We start from the raw sequence: 15,891 nt of genomic DNA, 5'->3' as shown, positions 1-15,891 counted from the left end.
CCCATGACACAATCAGAAGGACAGAAATGTTTGAATGACTTCCTTACTCTGTGATTCATTATTATTTAAAGGCATGAATGTTCATTTAAAATCACCCCACCTACCATCCGGACCCTTCTGTCATTGTGTATTATTAGAACTTTTTACTTGACACTTATTAGTATCTACCTTGGTTGATCAATTATACTTTTATGTCTGTATCTCATCCTACTGTCTTAATTCTCTTCATATCCTCTATGATTCTTAAGTTGGTACCTTATATAGAATATATGCTTAATCCAGTCTCAGTTGAGTCTAATACTTAGAGCTTTGAACCAACTTGATCAGAAGAACCTATTCTTCCAAACATCAATGTATTTTAAAAAGAGGTAAGTGAGAAAGGGTATTAAAGAATTTTTCGGGTTTCCTTTTCCCTCTTCCCTTCTGCTTTCCCATAGATATGTACCTAAACTATCTTATCCAGGCCACTGTAGCTGAACATCAAGCATGCCCTTTGACTGTGTGAACTACATCCAACTAGGAAGAGGGCCCACCTAATGCAAGAAATGTATGCCTTTCATGCATGAACACACCTGCAGCAAACACTCTAGTTCATAAGTAGAATAAAGGCCAAATAAAACCAGAAAAAAACCTGAATGTGTGATTTATTATATTTAAGATTGGTTTATAAGGTTTAGATATGTCTGTTATCATTAACAGAAATAAATGCAACTTTACAAAATCAGTGTTTCAATACAGTACAGGACTAAATGTAGCAACTGTGCATTGGAAAATTAATATTTCCTCAATGCATGTATCAAATTTGCAGCACCATTTAGAAGCTTCCACTAAAAATCTCTAGCTGCAGTATTTCTTACAAGCTCTACGCAGCGCACAAGTCTACCTAAATCAAGCATTAGAGAGAAACAGTGGAGTCATTCAGGCGTAATATGTAAGATTTGGTACAGGATTAAAATACTAACATTTTTTTAATGTTCTGGTTTCAAATTAATAAATACAAAACAATATAAAAATATACACCAGTTGATAAGACGGCACTGCAGATGATCAGAAAGTTAAATCTCGCTCTCATATGTATGCAGGTATGTCTTTAGTGCCAGGATTTCTGAATAGCTGCGGCTGGTCTTTCGGAAGAAATCCAGACTGGTGAGATGTTCAATGTCCCGCACCCGAGCTGTGTGCATCTTGATGAGTTCTTCTACCCATCTCGACTCATCCTCTGAGCTCTGCAATGGAAATAGTATACAATCAGAGTCAGAATTTTCCAGAGGAGGTTCTCCAAATGCTGTTTGTCCCAAGTCCACGAATGACCTCTACGCACTTCTGCACCCAAAGCCAGTGTGTTATTCCTTCCTGGCCTCCCCGCCACTCTACCACATTCCTGTCAGTAATGTGCCACAAATACTTGCCCTTGGCTATAAACATTCTCAACAGCAATTAGCTGCACTAAATAAACGAGACATGTGGTATGAAAGGGCATTTGACTCAATAGGTTCTCAGAACATAAATCAAAATGAGGAAAACCAAAGATCTTGGAGAATTCAGTAATTTGTCCCCCCGCCCCCTCCCTGTCAAATTACAGTGTTGAGCACAGAGCACAAGTGATTGGAATGTTCCTCTGCCTCCCCAGGAAAGTAAGAAGTTTGTGTCCAATGTACAACTTTATGTGTGCGCATTCCTAGTCTTTCAGAAGAACTCGCTACATCAGCTACATCATCTATTAGACTCTAACGAATTGACATTCGAATAGTGAATTTGACTGGAAGCAGCTCAGTTGATACACCTGGCGCTCTGGGGCCCAAGAGAACTAGGTTGGAATTGTGGCTATACCACTTCCCGGCTGGGAGACTTTGGTTAAACTAGTTGATCTCTCTAGTCCTCAGTTTCTCCCTTGGTTCACAAGGAGAAAGGCTTACCTCAGCACTCCCTGGGGGGTAGGAAGAAGAGGAAGGAAGAAAGGGTGGGGAGAGAGTAAGAAAATAGCACCATGGAAAAAAGAAAGAAAATATCTCTCTGTCTTAGCTACTTGTTTACAACAGCCCCACCAGCACATATATCAGAAGGACAGTCAGATGTCTCACACCAATCAATTTATTTCATGTCTAAGTTGAAACCAAAAAGCAATTCAGGAGAAGCAGTCCTTTATGTTTTAAAAACAACTTATTTCACTTTTGAGGGAAGTTGAGAGCAAGAAGGAAGTCTGAGAGCTCTGAGAATTATGGAGAAACTAGAGGCCTGATGCATGAAATTCATGCACTGGGAGGGTGGGGGGGTGTCCCTCAGCCCGGCTCTCAGGGGATGTCCGGGACCCCTGGCTCCTTACTACCTGCCTGCTCACTGCTCCTTACTGCTGCTGCGGAGGCAGGAGAGGCTCCCTCCACCGCCACTGCACTCGCCAGCCATGAGACCAGCTTGTGGCTGAGCAGCGCTCCCCCTGTGGGAGCGCACTGACCACCAGGGGGCAGCTCCTGCATTGAGCATCTTCCCCCTGGTGGTCAGTGTGCGTCATAATGATCGGTCGTTCTGCCGTTTGATCAATTTGCATATTAGGCTTTTATTATATAGGATACCTACCTTCATCGGTAGGCACGAAGCAGGGGAACCTTTGCAAATAAATTTATTCCCAAATGCCCCAGCAGTGCAATGGCTCCCAAGAGTCTTTCTACAAGATGAAGGGTGGCTGTGTGTCCCAGGGCTGAGAATGTTCAGACCTGCCCTCACCCAACTCTTTTACCACTAGTGGGATCAATGAACCAAAGCCCAAGAGCCTGCAATGGGTTTTCTCGAAAAGCTCCAACCCACAGCGACCTGGACAGGGAGCTAAGCAGTTTGTGCCAGTGCTAAATATGTATCATGAGGGCGTTGGTTCAGGAAACTGATGCCCAGCCATCCCAGGTGAAATGAAGAAATAGGAAGAAATTGCTTTGCAGACTGGAGGAGTAAGGATTTTAACACTCCATGCCCCACCCTCCTAACCCAAGCTAACCAAGATCTCTGAGATTCACAGCAAAGACCTAAATATAACTCTACCCACAACGGTACTGACCAGTCCTCAGTGCGACCATATAATTAACGAAGTAGGAGGTCTCCAAACCCTGCAGGACCCCCTCCGAGTAAGCAGAGTAAGCATGAAGCTATATTTTGGGAGAATTTTCATATTCAACTCATTTATTTGATTTTCAATGGTCAGTAAGTCTACTTGTTTCTTTGTAAATACAGCCATTTGAATGTGTGGACATGAGTGAAAAGGTTTTTCCTAATTTAAATTTATAAGAATTCAGGGGAAAATCTGTGTTTTGCTATTTCTTTCTTTGGGAAGTGATTTGCCAAATTCATTTGACAGACATTCTCCTCTGGTTCTAACATGCTAAAATCTAGCCACCAATTAATCATTAGAAAATACTAGCTATGCTAAACATGAAAAAAAGTCTCCTACCTGATATTAGCAGGCAATCTACAGAAGCATTTTCTGAGGGAGACTCTAGTGTGAAATGCAAAACTAATAAAACTCAAATAAAAGTTCATGTGTACCGAGGGAGGGAAGAAGGAAAGGAAAAACTTTAAGAATAAATAACTTAGAACACTAATGCAACCAAAAGCACAATCCATGAACTTGCTTATTGTCTCTATTACTATGAAAATTTACTGTTCACCTGCCTGTTCTCCCTGATTTTATCCCAACTGAGTTTGAATTCAAGCCCTGGCTGTTTTAAGGTGAACCTCAAAGCAAGGACAGGTTTCTATGTGGACAGGGGGTTCTTCAATAAGAAGCTTGCTGGCCATGAGCTCTACAGGAAATACCTCTAAGCTCTATGCAGAGCCAGGAACCAAGAAGGAAAGACCTATGAGAACATTAGTGGATTTCATTTGTCAGATGAAAAATGTGCACTGACTAAAGAATTGCTTTGACCTGAATTTAAAATAACATTTTCAAACTCTCCCATCACCAAATTCCTCTACTGACAGAGGAACTTGAGCATGTATTCCCTAGGAATCTACATATACCTTAAATAGCCTATTACGAGTCTTAAATGTTCTTTTTAGTTTCCATTTTATCTTAAAAATGCCTGGCAATTTTGAATTTCACTCCTCAACATGTATGTGTTTGTTTTTTGCAAAAAATTTACCTCCCCACAACAAATTTTTAGTAAATTTGAGGTTCAAAGAAAGCATATCCTGTTATACACTCTTCTGGTGGACCATTAGCTACTCTTGTGGTTATAAACAATCAAAATTGAGAAGGTCTAGCCAATATGTTGATGAGAACTAGCCTCTCTTATAGTTCTCTTGCTTCTCTACTTCCCATCCAATAATTTATAAGATCTTAATGATCCTTTCAGTATAATATTGCTGCCTTCCACCCTTCTTTTTCAATTTCTAAGATCACAACCCCAGTTTAAGTTATTACCTCAATCCCATGAAATGAATCTTGCCAAACGCCATTGAGTACCATGCTTGACACTCTTTCATTCAAATTTATCTCCCTAAAGCAGAGCCTACAATGTTTCTCCTATGCTTAAACATTTTACATTGCTTGTTAATGCCTATGCAATAAGAAAAACTCCTAAAGGTCCCAAGGTTCCACCATGAAAATCTGATCAATTTGAAAGAGGATGGGTATTTGGAGTCAGAGGTCTCGACTCTAAAGTCCTGCTCTCCTATTGACTAAACAGGGTACCAACTGACATACTTTTCCTTTATTAGCTCTAGGTTTCTCAATAGTTAATAAAAAGGGATTGGAGGAGAGCATACATACCTGCCTCACAGGGTAATTAGATTATTAGAAATAATATATATAGGGTGTCCCAAAATTCACACAAGATTTGCCATTCAATTGAATTACAAATCTTGTGTGAATTTTGGGACACCCTATATATAAAGGGCTTGCACAGGACTTGGCTGGTCACACGTACTCAATAAACGGTACAGCTACTACTGCTGCTAATATGACTACTGTTACTATTTATTTTATTTTAAATTTGATTTTAAGCAAGTTTTAAAACCAGATTGCCAGTTAAAAAATGGTCACGAGGCTGTAACGTAAAGTGTAGTGAATATAGTCCATAAATTGCAACAACTAGGTATGGTGTCAGAGGGGTACTAGACTTACTGGGATTATCCCTTCATAACATATATACTAAATGTGTAATTGCCATGTTGTACACCTGAAACTAATGTAGTTTGGCTGTCAACTTAAATGAAAAATTAAAAAAAAAAACCTTACCTCCCACTATTACTCTTATTTCCAATATTCCATCTGAACTTAATTAGCTTTCTTGGCCATCATTTCAATTTTCTTTCTTTTTTCCTGAATCCCTTATTTTGCTTTGGATATTCATAGCCTCAATCTTCTCCTATAGTTGAAACCATTGTCCAAAAGCCAACTTGGCCATGAAGCTGATAATCTCTGTTGAAGCTTTTCTATGGCACTTTGCCTTTTACTGTAGCAATTTCTGTACCCGTTTCATTTGTTCTCCCCATTTCATTTGCTCTCTCCCACTGAAGGCTGCCTAGGGTAGTGACTGTTGAATAGACTTCTGTTTCTCCCAGAGTATCTTACACAAGTTAGGAATTTGAGTCGTGCTTGTTGACAAAAAAAATCCTCTTGAGTAGATTTTATACCTGCTCTTTATATTACATGAAACAAAAGCATAAAGACTATTACTTCTAAAGTCGGCCTTGGAGCACAGACACTCAATTGCATTAGTGAGACCTGGAATAGCTGTTATTTGTCCCTGAGTGTAGAATCCGTTCAGGGCCAAGAGCATACAGCATGGCTCATGTCTACCTCCCTGGGAAGTTTTCATCCTGCCTCTATATGGAAATAAGAGAGTCAGGAGTCACCTGTCTATTTGAAAATGGGGTGACCCCTCCCATAACTAGTAGCAAATGAATTCTGATTTGTAAAGAATATATTCCCCTGTGTGTCTTTTTAAAAAATATTTTTTTTTTCAGAGAGGAAGGGAGAGGGATAGAAAGATAGAAACATCAATGATGAGAAAGAATCATTGATCGGCTGCCCCCTACTTGCCCCCTACTGGGGATCGAGCCTGCAACCCAGGCATGTGCCCTTGACTGGAATCGAACCTGGGACCCTTCAGTCCACAGGCTGACGCTCTATCCACTGAGCCAAACCAGCTAGGGCTCCCCTGTGTGTCTTTTAAAAATTTTTATTATGGAAATTTTCAAACACCCATCAAAGTAGAGAGAACTCTTAACTAGTTTCAATAAGTATCAAAATTTTACTACTTTCCTCTTTCTTTTTATAAAATCTGTATGTCTTTTGCAAAACTCAAAGCATTTGGGCACTTTTATCGTCTGTCAAACTCAAATACATAAATAGAACTTCATTAAATGCACATACACCCACACTCTTACACTGAAAAATAAAAAGCCATTGGAACACAGTTTCCAAGTGTTAAGCAAAGTTTGCTTGGATCCTTTCTTCTTTCCACTTGGTTGTATAGTCCAAGTGTCTTATAATAAGTATGTTCTGGTTCAACAGTGGGATATAGATTGAGAAGTAAAGATGAATTATGTAACCACATCCTAAAGAGCTCTCTTTGAACTCACATTGCAGCTCTCCTCATTTTCAGGTCTGTGAGGAAGAATGAAGGAGGAGACAGAGAGGGGGCCATCACATTTGTCTGCAGGCTGAGTGAAATCCAGGCAGCTGGTGAGGATGCTGTAGTAGTGAGTTGGAACGGGAATGGAACTGCCTTCCACGTACCTGAAATAGGAAGATATTTACAACTGCTGTAGTAGCTTTCCTTTTCAAGTGGTGTACCCGCTTATTGCCTAGGTCACTAAAAATATTTCCCACTCAATTGAATTATTTTTTTTCTTCTAAGGAGTAGCCCACTTCTTTATCTCTGAACATAATGTTTTAGCTGCCTCAACTCCTCCTCTCTCAACCTGGCAGAGTAAAAAAGATATTCCAGGAAAATAAAATAGCTTGAATCAAGACTTGATGCTGGATATGATGAATAGAACAATATAGTAGAAAAGTGAGGCTGGAAGGGTCAACATATTTCAAATTATGAAGGGTTCTGAGTGCCAAGTTGTGGAGTTTGTGTTAAAAAGGATATATGAAACCTTATGCTAACTAACAAAATAACCTTCTTGATTAAGTAAAATATACTGAACAATGCTTCTCTCCAAATCAGGAAATAGGGTATATGCCTTCAAAAAAAAAAAAAAAGCCTGATTGTCTGCCATAAATCGCTAACAGCCTTTTGAGTATATTACAGGAACTAGCTTCAGGAAAGGAAGCTGACTCCAGCAACCAGATGTTCTGGCTCTAGGAGACTTGCTCTCAACCATAAAAAGCTTGACCAGTTTTAATATAATCATTGAAATGGATCCTTCTGACTTACGTGTAAAGAACTTTCAACATTCCCTCCCCCTAATTTCTTTGTTCTGCTTTCCCTCTCCCTCCTGATAAAAACCCCTGCCTGCACTGAGATGTTAAAATGGGCTTTGGGACAAGAGTCCTCCATTTTCTAAGGTTGCTGGCACCTAAATAAACCACTTTACTTTTTCCAGCACCTGTTTCATGATTTTAGATTTTGTTGTGGCAGGCAGCCAAAACTGCGTTCGGTTACATTACAGCATTATTGTTTAGGCAGTAACACATAACTGAAGGTTTCTGTACTAGGAATAATCATTGTGAAATCCATGTTTCAGGAAGGTAACTTTCATAGTTGTGTAAAATGGGCCAGAGAGAGGACATACTGAAGCTAGGTGTTTAATAGTCCTTTCAAGCCACAATAAGATCCTGAACTGGGTACAGAGAACTTACTAAAGGAAATACTAAGGACTGAGTGCTAGTGATAAACTTAGAAGTATTAAAAATCTTTTCCAGTAGAATGAAGTATACAAATCACAATTCCTTACCTGGTGTTCTATTATCCTAATTTTAATCATTTTCAAAATATTAAAAATTATCATTGAACTGATAACATAATTTTGGCTAAATACTATAACAACAACCAGCAATAAAGTAATTGTACAGTTATGATGAAATATAATGAATGACTGGAAAGGGAGTAAGATAACTTCTAATTTATTAATTATCTATGTAAAAAGTAGCATTTTCTCTAATTATCTGTAAATCACAATTAAACCTTCTTAATTTTTGTGCTCCTGATTATTTCATGTATGTATAAAATTAAATGACATATGAATTGTTCTATTTGTATCTTCTTGCCTTCACCACTAGATTGTAAGTTCCTTGTGAGCAGAATATTCTTTGTATCCTATTATATCCCCAATAACACCACAGAAGGTAGAAACTAGAGTCAATGAAAGTCTATATACAATTTCCTACTGAGATGTACTAACTCAGAAAATCTAAAAAATTTTAAAAGTCCCCCAAATAATGAAGATATGTGAAAAGTATCATCTTCCCACAGAAGAGCTGTTGAAGAGTGACAAAAAATTTTAAATCTTCAGATCCATTTTCTTTCCTAGAATGGAAAAGTGCATTTATTTACCACAAAACCCAATTTCATTCCAACCACCAATGCCATGCTTAATCAAAGGTCCACAAGAACTAAAGAAATCACAAGGAGATTCAAAGAGCAAAAGATTTAAGGGGTATTAGCTCTTCTCTAGTATGTGAATCTTCGAAGAATAGTCTTGAGTGATATATGAGAATTAGAAACACACACACACCAAGTGGAGATGAAAAGCTTACTGTTTGATTTTGTCCTGTGTGTCATGTAAGCCATCGTAGTCATAGTCGAAAATGGGTCCACTTATCACGTTAACTCCATTCCTTTCTGAAGCATATTTCTTCACCAATACCCTTTGGAAATAATTCCAGACTCCTGTGCAAAGACAAAATCAGTACTTCATGAATAAAGCTCCTTGCTTTGGCTAAATTATTTCTAGAGTACATTCTATAAGTCAAATGTCACAAACCAAGAGACAATAGAGCTGAGAAGAATCCATCCTAAAGCATTAGCTGTGTGTGTGTCATTTATGGGCCAGCAAAGAGAAAGATATGGAGACACTGGTAGGGAGTTTACCCTAGCTCAATAACTCAGGGAAGAATTTGCAGATGAAGTGGTTACTGAGTTGAGATCTGAAGGACAACTGGATGTTTCCTAGGCAAAGAGGTGGTGACAGAACATTCCAGTTAGGGGGGATAGTAAGTACAAAAGAAGAAGTACAATATTTGTGAGAAATGGAAAAAAAGGAGTTACTCTATTATCTATTCCTTCATAATCTCATAGGCATGCTAGCTCCCCTGTTTATGTCTCCAGCCTTGACAGATTTTCAGATATGCTATCCAACTACCCATCTCATGGTCCACTTGAAAATCTAATAATCATGTAGAGCAAAAATGTATCCAAACAGAATTCTTTATTTTCCTATCTAATCTTGCCCCAATTCTTATCTTCTCCATCATAGTTAATGGCACTCACACCCAGATGTTCAGGTCAAAATCCTCAGAGTCATCCCTGGCTTCTCTCCTTAGTTCATACACATGTGAACAAGACCCAACAGTGTCATCTCTAAAATACATCCCAGTCATCCAATCTAACCACTTCTCACCATTTTCACCCCATCCACCCTGGTCAAAGTTACTAGCCTCTCTTCAATAAACTGCTACAAAAGACTACTTCCTGGGCTCTCTGTAAGAAACTCTCACTTCCCTGTAGCCCATTCTCTATATAGACAGATTCTTTTACACTATAAATCAGGCTGCATCACATTACCCCCTACACGCATTTCTAACACTCCAGATGATTTCTCATTATATATAATTAGAATAAAATCCCAACTATCCACTATAGACCCTGCCTACCTCCATGGCTTTGCTTCCTACCTCTTTCCCCTCAGGTACATGGCTTTCTTCCTGTTCCCAACCTTGCCAACTTGTTTCCAATTAAACTTTTGCCTTTGATCTCCTTTCTGCCTGGAAAAGTCATTCCCTGATCTGTGCAAGTCAGGTTTCTTCTCCATTACTCATTTCTTGGTTTCAAGCTCACGCTAGAGAGGACTTAATTGTCCACTCTAGCTCCATTTTGCATTACTAGGGGCAGGAAAGGAGAAGGCAAAAGAAGGAAATAAAAGAAGGAAACAGGAAAGGCAAACAATGCATTGGTTCTGAAAAGTTGGATTCAGCTTACTACGCTCTATTTCACACGGAGGTGGTAAGGTGCAGGCTGTTAGCACTTCTTACCACTCCCATTCAAAAGTACTTGGCCATTGTGCCCACAGTACTTCCACTGCATATGACATCTGCTGATGCTCTGAGTGGGAAAGAGCAGGCCCCCGGAGCCAAAACACTACAGATAATTATTTGCAATAAAGAAAGGAAGACAGTAGGAGAGAAGTTAAAATGTTAACTTAAGCATAAAAACTGGAGAGGCAAATAGGGAAAGAAATAACAATGAGAACAGTCAAAAGGGCAAGCCCACAGAATTGTGGCATATGAGAAAGCCTTTCCCCAGTGAAGAACAGTGAGCCCTCTGTGAAAGGCCTTCTGTCATGCCAGCCTCAGGGTGGTACTAAGTGTTTCCTTTATTACTGCCTGGTCAAAAGGCATCAGTAAGAATAAAGAAATCCAGGGAACTCTGATTTTTTGAAATTAAATGAAGCTGCATTTCATGTATTATTATGACATGTATCAAAATGGGTTTCTGAAACATTTCTCAGTTGGGTTGGAGAACAAACCAGGAAAGCTTTTAAGAGCATACTTTAATTTTTCATGCATAAACAGTGGATTTTACCTTTAAATAAACCTTCATTTAGTACCTAGGGCATCACATAAATATTTTTCCCTCTAAACCATGGTTGGCCATTTCACCAAAGTCAAGTTGGGGAGTCCTGCCACTGTCAATGATACTCTACAATCATTTGTCCCTCTGGGTCCTATTTTGAGACCTTATTTCAGCCCCGAGAGTCCTGTAACACAGCCCGATGCTCCTGTTCCAAGTAGGGAGAGACACCTCCTTTTCCTATCTTTCCTGTAAGCATATAGGTCTGTTCACTGTAAATGAACTGAACAGAGGTAAAAGCTATTCTACACTGCTTTCTCTATGTTTGAATACATGCATGGATAAACAAATGGATGGATAAATGAGAAAATGAATGAATTCTTTGTTATCAGAAATAGAAAATGGATTGTTTTGGCCAATTAAGTCATAATATATATATATAAACCATAGAGGTCATGCAATTAAATCTCTTAATTTTACAAATGAGAAGTTAAATGACATTTATATGATCACAGAGTTAGAGGTCACCCTCCTGGGACTAGAACCCAGTTTCTGGTCCAGGGCTTATTGTGCTTATATCAGTCATATCACTGTCATCCACAAATATTTATGCCATGTGCAAAGAAATAATGAGTGTTCAGAGAAACTAAGATAATTTGCAGAGCTCCAAAAAACATCTGAATTCAATACTCTGATGATTCAGAAGACAACTAAGCTCTTACTATGTTTCAGCATCAACATTCAAAATACATGGTCACCATCATCCTGAAGGAGAGAGGTACTAGTAGCTTTTACTGGAACATTAAATAAATACATATAGATGCTGTTGAATGTCAAGTAGCTTCCAAAATACAGAGAACCCCCTTTTAACCAGCCATATAATCAATCAGCACTGAAGTAGAAAGAACACCAGGTCAAAAGGAAAACACAAACTTGGTTTAGTTCAGCTTCTACCATTCATGATCTGGGTCACTTCTTTAAAAAAGATGTATTTTTTTATTGATTTCAGAAAGGAAGGGAGAGGAAGAGAGAAATAGAAACATTAGTGATGAGAGAGAATCATCAATCGGTTGCCTTCTGGGATCGAGCCCGAAACCCAGGCATGTGCCTTGACTGAGAATCGAACTATGACCTTCTGGTTCATAGGTCGATGTTCAACCACTGAGCCACACCTGCCAGGTGATCTGGGTCACTTCTTGTGACTCAATTTCTTAATTTTAAACAATAGATAAAGAATCTGCTTACCGCTGTTACAGATTCATATTTTGGATTAACAGTAGAGAATTTACATGAAATGTCTTCAAATGTTGCAAAGCTAAACACAAAGGTAATATATAGGTAGAAAAGTTAAGTGGTAAATTTGAAAATATTTTCTCATAAATAATAGTTTACTAGGTAAATATTGGACTTACGTTTGAAAGCAGGATACATTGGAACCATATTGGTTACAAGGAATGCATCATATTTAGCTTCTGGTGAAGAGCTCAGATCTAAACATTAGAAAAACAAACAGTATCCATTACTTACCAAAACCTACATCAATTTAAAAAATCAATCCTCTAAAATAATCCAAATAGCCTGAAGTGGAAGTAATTTTCAAACACTTTCTACTCTTATATTCCTACTCAATTCTTACTTTATATAGAATTTCCTACTTCCCACCCCCAACTCTATCTCTTTCCTTCAGTCAGTAGCTCTCTCTCAAAATTTTTTTATAATGCTTTTTCTTCCTACCTAGTCTTGGATCTCTTAAATATTGTGAAAAGAAGTCCTTGATTTCAATAGTGTAATTTGGACTTTAAAAAATGTCATCAAGCTAATGAGAGATAATTAAAGGGCTTCGTGTATTATTTAAATAACTAGAGGCCCAGTGCACAACATTCGTGCACTGGGGGTGGGGTTGTTCCCTCAGCCCAGCCTGCGCCCGTTAGCAGTCCAGGATGTCCTTGGCACATGCCAAGATTCCAGCGTCTACCCCCCTTGTGGTCAATGCACGTCATAGCAACCAGTCGTTCTGCCATTTGATCAATTTATATATTACCCTTTTATTATATAGGATAATGTCTTAATGATTTACTATTTCACTTTCATATTCCCATTTAATGATATGGGGATGCACACAGAATATTCCCTTGCAGTTTAGAATTCCCCTGGAGAATAGGATTTGTGAAAGCTGGTCTCTTTTCCGGCCAGTTTTGGAAGGATCCCATAGAAGGTCATCCCTTCAGTCTCTTGAGAAGCTCTCCTGAAGAAAAGCTAAAACCACTGAAGTCTTAAATACCAAGTTGCACACTCCAGACTCCACAAAATTACACCCCTCTAGAATGGTCAGATCCTGATACTTTGTAACTTACAAGGAGGGAAGAGGAATCCATAAGACATCTGTTTATCATTTTTGTAGGCCAAACAGCTCTGACTGAAACTCGGAGAAACACGAACATCAGGCCGGACACAATTGGTCAGATGCTCAGGGGTGCTGGAGACCTCCGCCTGCATGGTGAGTCAAAGGTGGTCAGTAATGTCATCACAAAGACAACATCAAACCGACAGTGCCATGCTGAAACCAATCTATTCTATTACAGCAGCATCCAAACCCCTCTAGCTTTTATTGTAGCTCATATTCTGATATCCTGACTCCTTAAAAATAAAAAAGACCTCAGTTTTAAATACAGTAAGCCAGTAATTTTCAAACACTTATCTATTTAGCAGCAGAACTCTCTTGATAAAGTCTTAACTAAAAAATTATATACAGCAGGAGTCCCACTGTTGAAATAATAAATGTGATTCCACAGAAGACAGTTAAAAAATAACACTCTGAGAAATAATATAAACTTGGTCTCTATGCAAAGGAAGACTGCACATGCATATTGAAGTGCCAGAGCAACACACACGCACACAGTACAAATTAATGAGAAGCTGTGTTTGGGGTAGTGGAAGTGCTCAGTTGTATTTAGAAATTAAAAACATATCCTCAATTGTCAAATAAAAGTGTCTAATTCCTGATATCACAACTGAAACTCCAATATAAAACTTTTATTAAAAAACAAATAGGCCTGACCAGCAGGCTCAGTGGTTGAGTGTCAACCTATGAACCAGGAGGTCACAGTTTGATTTCCAGTCAAGGCACATGCCAAGGTTCCAGGCTTGATCACCAGTAGGGTGATCTCATCATTGATGTTTCTATCTCTCTTTCCCTTTCCCTTCCTCTTTGAAATCATTAAAAAAAATTTTATAAAAAAACAAACAAATAGGATATTGATAGTGGGGAGGCTGTGTGTATGTAAGGGTGTAGATATATGGGAACTCTCTGTCTTTTCCACTGCATTTTGATATAAACCTAAAACTACACTAAAAAATAAAGTCTGCCAAAACCGGTTTGGCTCAGTGGATAGAGCGTTGGCCTGCGGACTGAAAGGTCCCAGGTTCGATTCCGGTCAAGGGCATGTACCTTGGTTGCGGGCACATCCCCAGTAGGAGATGTGCAGGAGGCAACTGATCGATGTTTCTCTCTCATCGATGTTTCTAACTCTCTATCTCTCTCCCTTCCTCTCTGTAAAAAATAAATAAAATATATTTAAAAAAAAAAATAAATAAAAAAAAAAATAAAGTCTATGAAAACAAACAAATCTTGGTGACTTCTGTAACTATTGGGCAATGACAAGCATAGTAAAAGTAACAAAATAACTAGTATATCCCCTTTAATATTTAACATACTACTAAGAAATTATTAGAACATTGCATAAAGTCCAGTTCAAAATATCTTGCAATAGATTCAACGTAGGATGTTTTTTTCATCAGAAAAAAAAATTAAACTCTTTTCTAAGGCAAAATTCTGTTAAGCAAGCAATTATAATATGAATGCAAGGAATGTAATCACATGAAGAATTATATAAAACCCAATTTCCTCAATGACCTGTTTGGAAACAGTGTATGATGTCCAGAGTGGCATTTGGAATATCTCACTATAACCGCTTTCAAAATCTGTATGATATAAGATATCATATCTAGTCCGATAAAGCACTGCAGGGCGTCCATAGAGGAGGTGTCTCTCTAGGGAAAAAAAATAAACTGTGTTAAACACAAATTAAACTTTACATCAAATGTTAAAGAAATATTGGAAGAGTCCAGTTGTCCAAAATTTGCTTGCTTACTTATTAATAACATAGAGCTCCTTCTCCTTAATTGAATCAAGTATATTCCTAACACTTTGTGGTTTATCTGATTACCTAAGTATGGGTCAAGGCTTACAGTTATCAAAACTATTATGCAAGTGCCATATTTACTTTAATGCTTTTTTTTCAGTTGTAAAGGATTTTCATCTGTATAGGAAGGAAACATGGTTAGCAAATTTTGAAATGATTCAGCAGAATGAGCAATCAATAGGATTGATTTTTGTGGAATTAATTCATTTGACCCCTAAAAAGGCTCATCAAATTAACCAATGATTTAATTAAGAGGAAGGCACCCTTTGATCATTAGTTGCAAACAGCAACTCAAATATGCATGATTTCAGCATAAACAGTGAGTAGTAATGAGCATTTAAAGTAAGCAGCTTCATCACATGGAGGAAAACTCTTTAGGTAAGAACTTAAAGAAACATGTATAGATAAAATAAGTGGGCATTTAGAAGCATCCTTTCAATACAGAAGAGGGGAGGTCATCAGTTACTAAAGAACTCAGTTAAGACCCCAGAATGTAGATCCAGACCTCCAAGGGAAAGCTCTTCTCTTAGGGAAAAATAAGGTCTGAAATCTCACTCTTCCAGGAAGAGATAGCAGTTTCGTGTGCAAACTTTCATTCCACGCCCGCAATAGCTGCCTGGAGCTTGATCTGCCCGGTTTGGATGGGCTGAAGTCAGCACTTCCATAGATTCTTGGAAATTGGGGTCTTACAGACCAAAATATTTAAAGATTGAGGTATTGAGTGTTAGGCAATTCACAATTCCCTAAGCAATCATCAAAAAAAAAAATATTTATGCTTACTTTTATTAGAGAAAATCAGTTCTGGCAGTCACTTATTAAATTATTTATACATGTTGCTTTAATTAAAGTATTGCCCATCTATGCGAGTAACAGAGGAAACTCTTCCTAGAATACTTTGCGAGACCCTCCCCAAGTAGAACTGCTGATTTGAGGCAAAGCGGCCCACACTGTTACTGCAC

At 38.3% G+C, this 15,891-nt stretch overlaps 1 protein-coding gene across 5 annotated transcripts in view; it reads right to left on the bottom strand.

The window, feature by feature from the left end:
• Positions 1-635: 635 nt before the first annotated feature.
• ENPP2 (ectonucleotide pyrophosphatase/phosphodiesterase 2) overlaps positions 636-15,891 on the bottom strand; it is a 102,241-nt gene continuing 86,985 nt past the window's right edge. For all 5 annotated transcript variants that reach the window (XM_070391862.1, XM_070391860.1, XM_070391863.1 and 2 more), the window contains 6 exons: positions 14,644-14,780; positions 13,085-13,220; positions 12,143-12,220; positions 8,699-8,831; positions 6,574-6,730; positions 636-1,226 (listed from right to left, as the gene is read on the bottom strand). In XM_070391862.1, coding sequence (XP_070247963.1) covers positions 1,056-1,226; positions 6,574-6,730; positions 8,699-8,831; positions 12,143-12,220; positions 13,085-13,220; positions 14,644-14,780 — 812 coding nt within the window. In that variant the 3' untranslated portion in view covers positions 636-1,055. The remainder of the gene's footprint in view (positions 1,227-6,573; positions 6,731-8,698; positions 8,832-12,142; positions 12,221-13,084; positions 13,221-14,643; positions 14,781-15,891) is intronic.

Source organism: Myotis yumanensis, unplaced genomic scaffold (genome assembly GCF_028538775.1).
Source record: "Myotis yumanensis isolate MYYU_CA2020_CCGP unplaced genomic scaffold, mMyoYum1.0.hap1 SCAF_15, whole genome shotgun sequence".
Lineage (NCBI taxonomy): Eukaryota > Metazoa > Chordata > Mammalia > Chiroptera > Vespertilionidae > Myotis > Myotis yumanensis.
The sequence above is the reverse complement of the archived record's forward strand: the minus strand, read 5'-3'. Positions and strand labels throughout refer to the sequence as shown.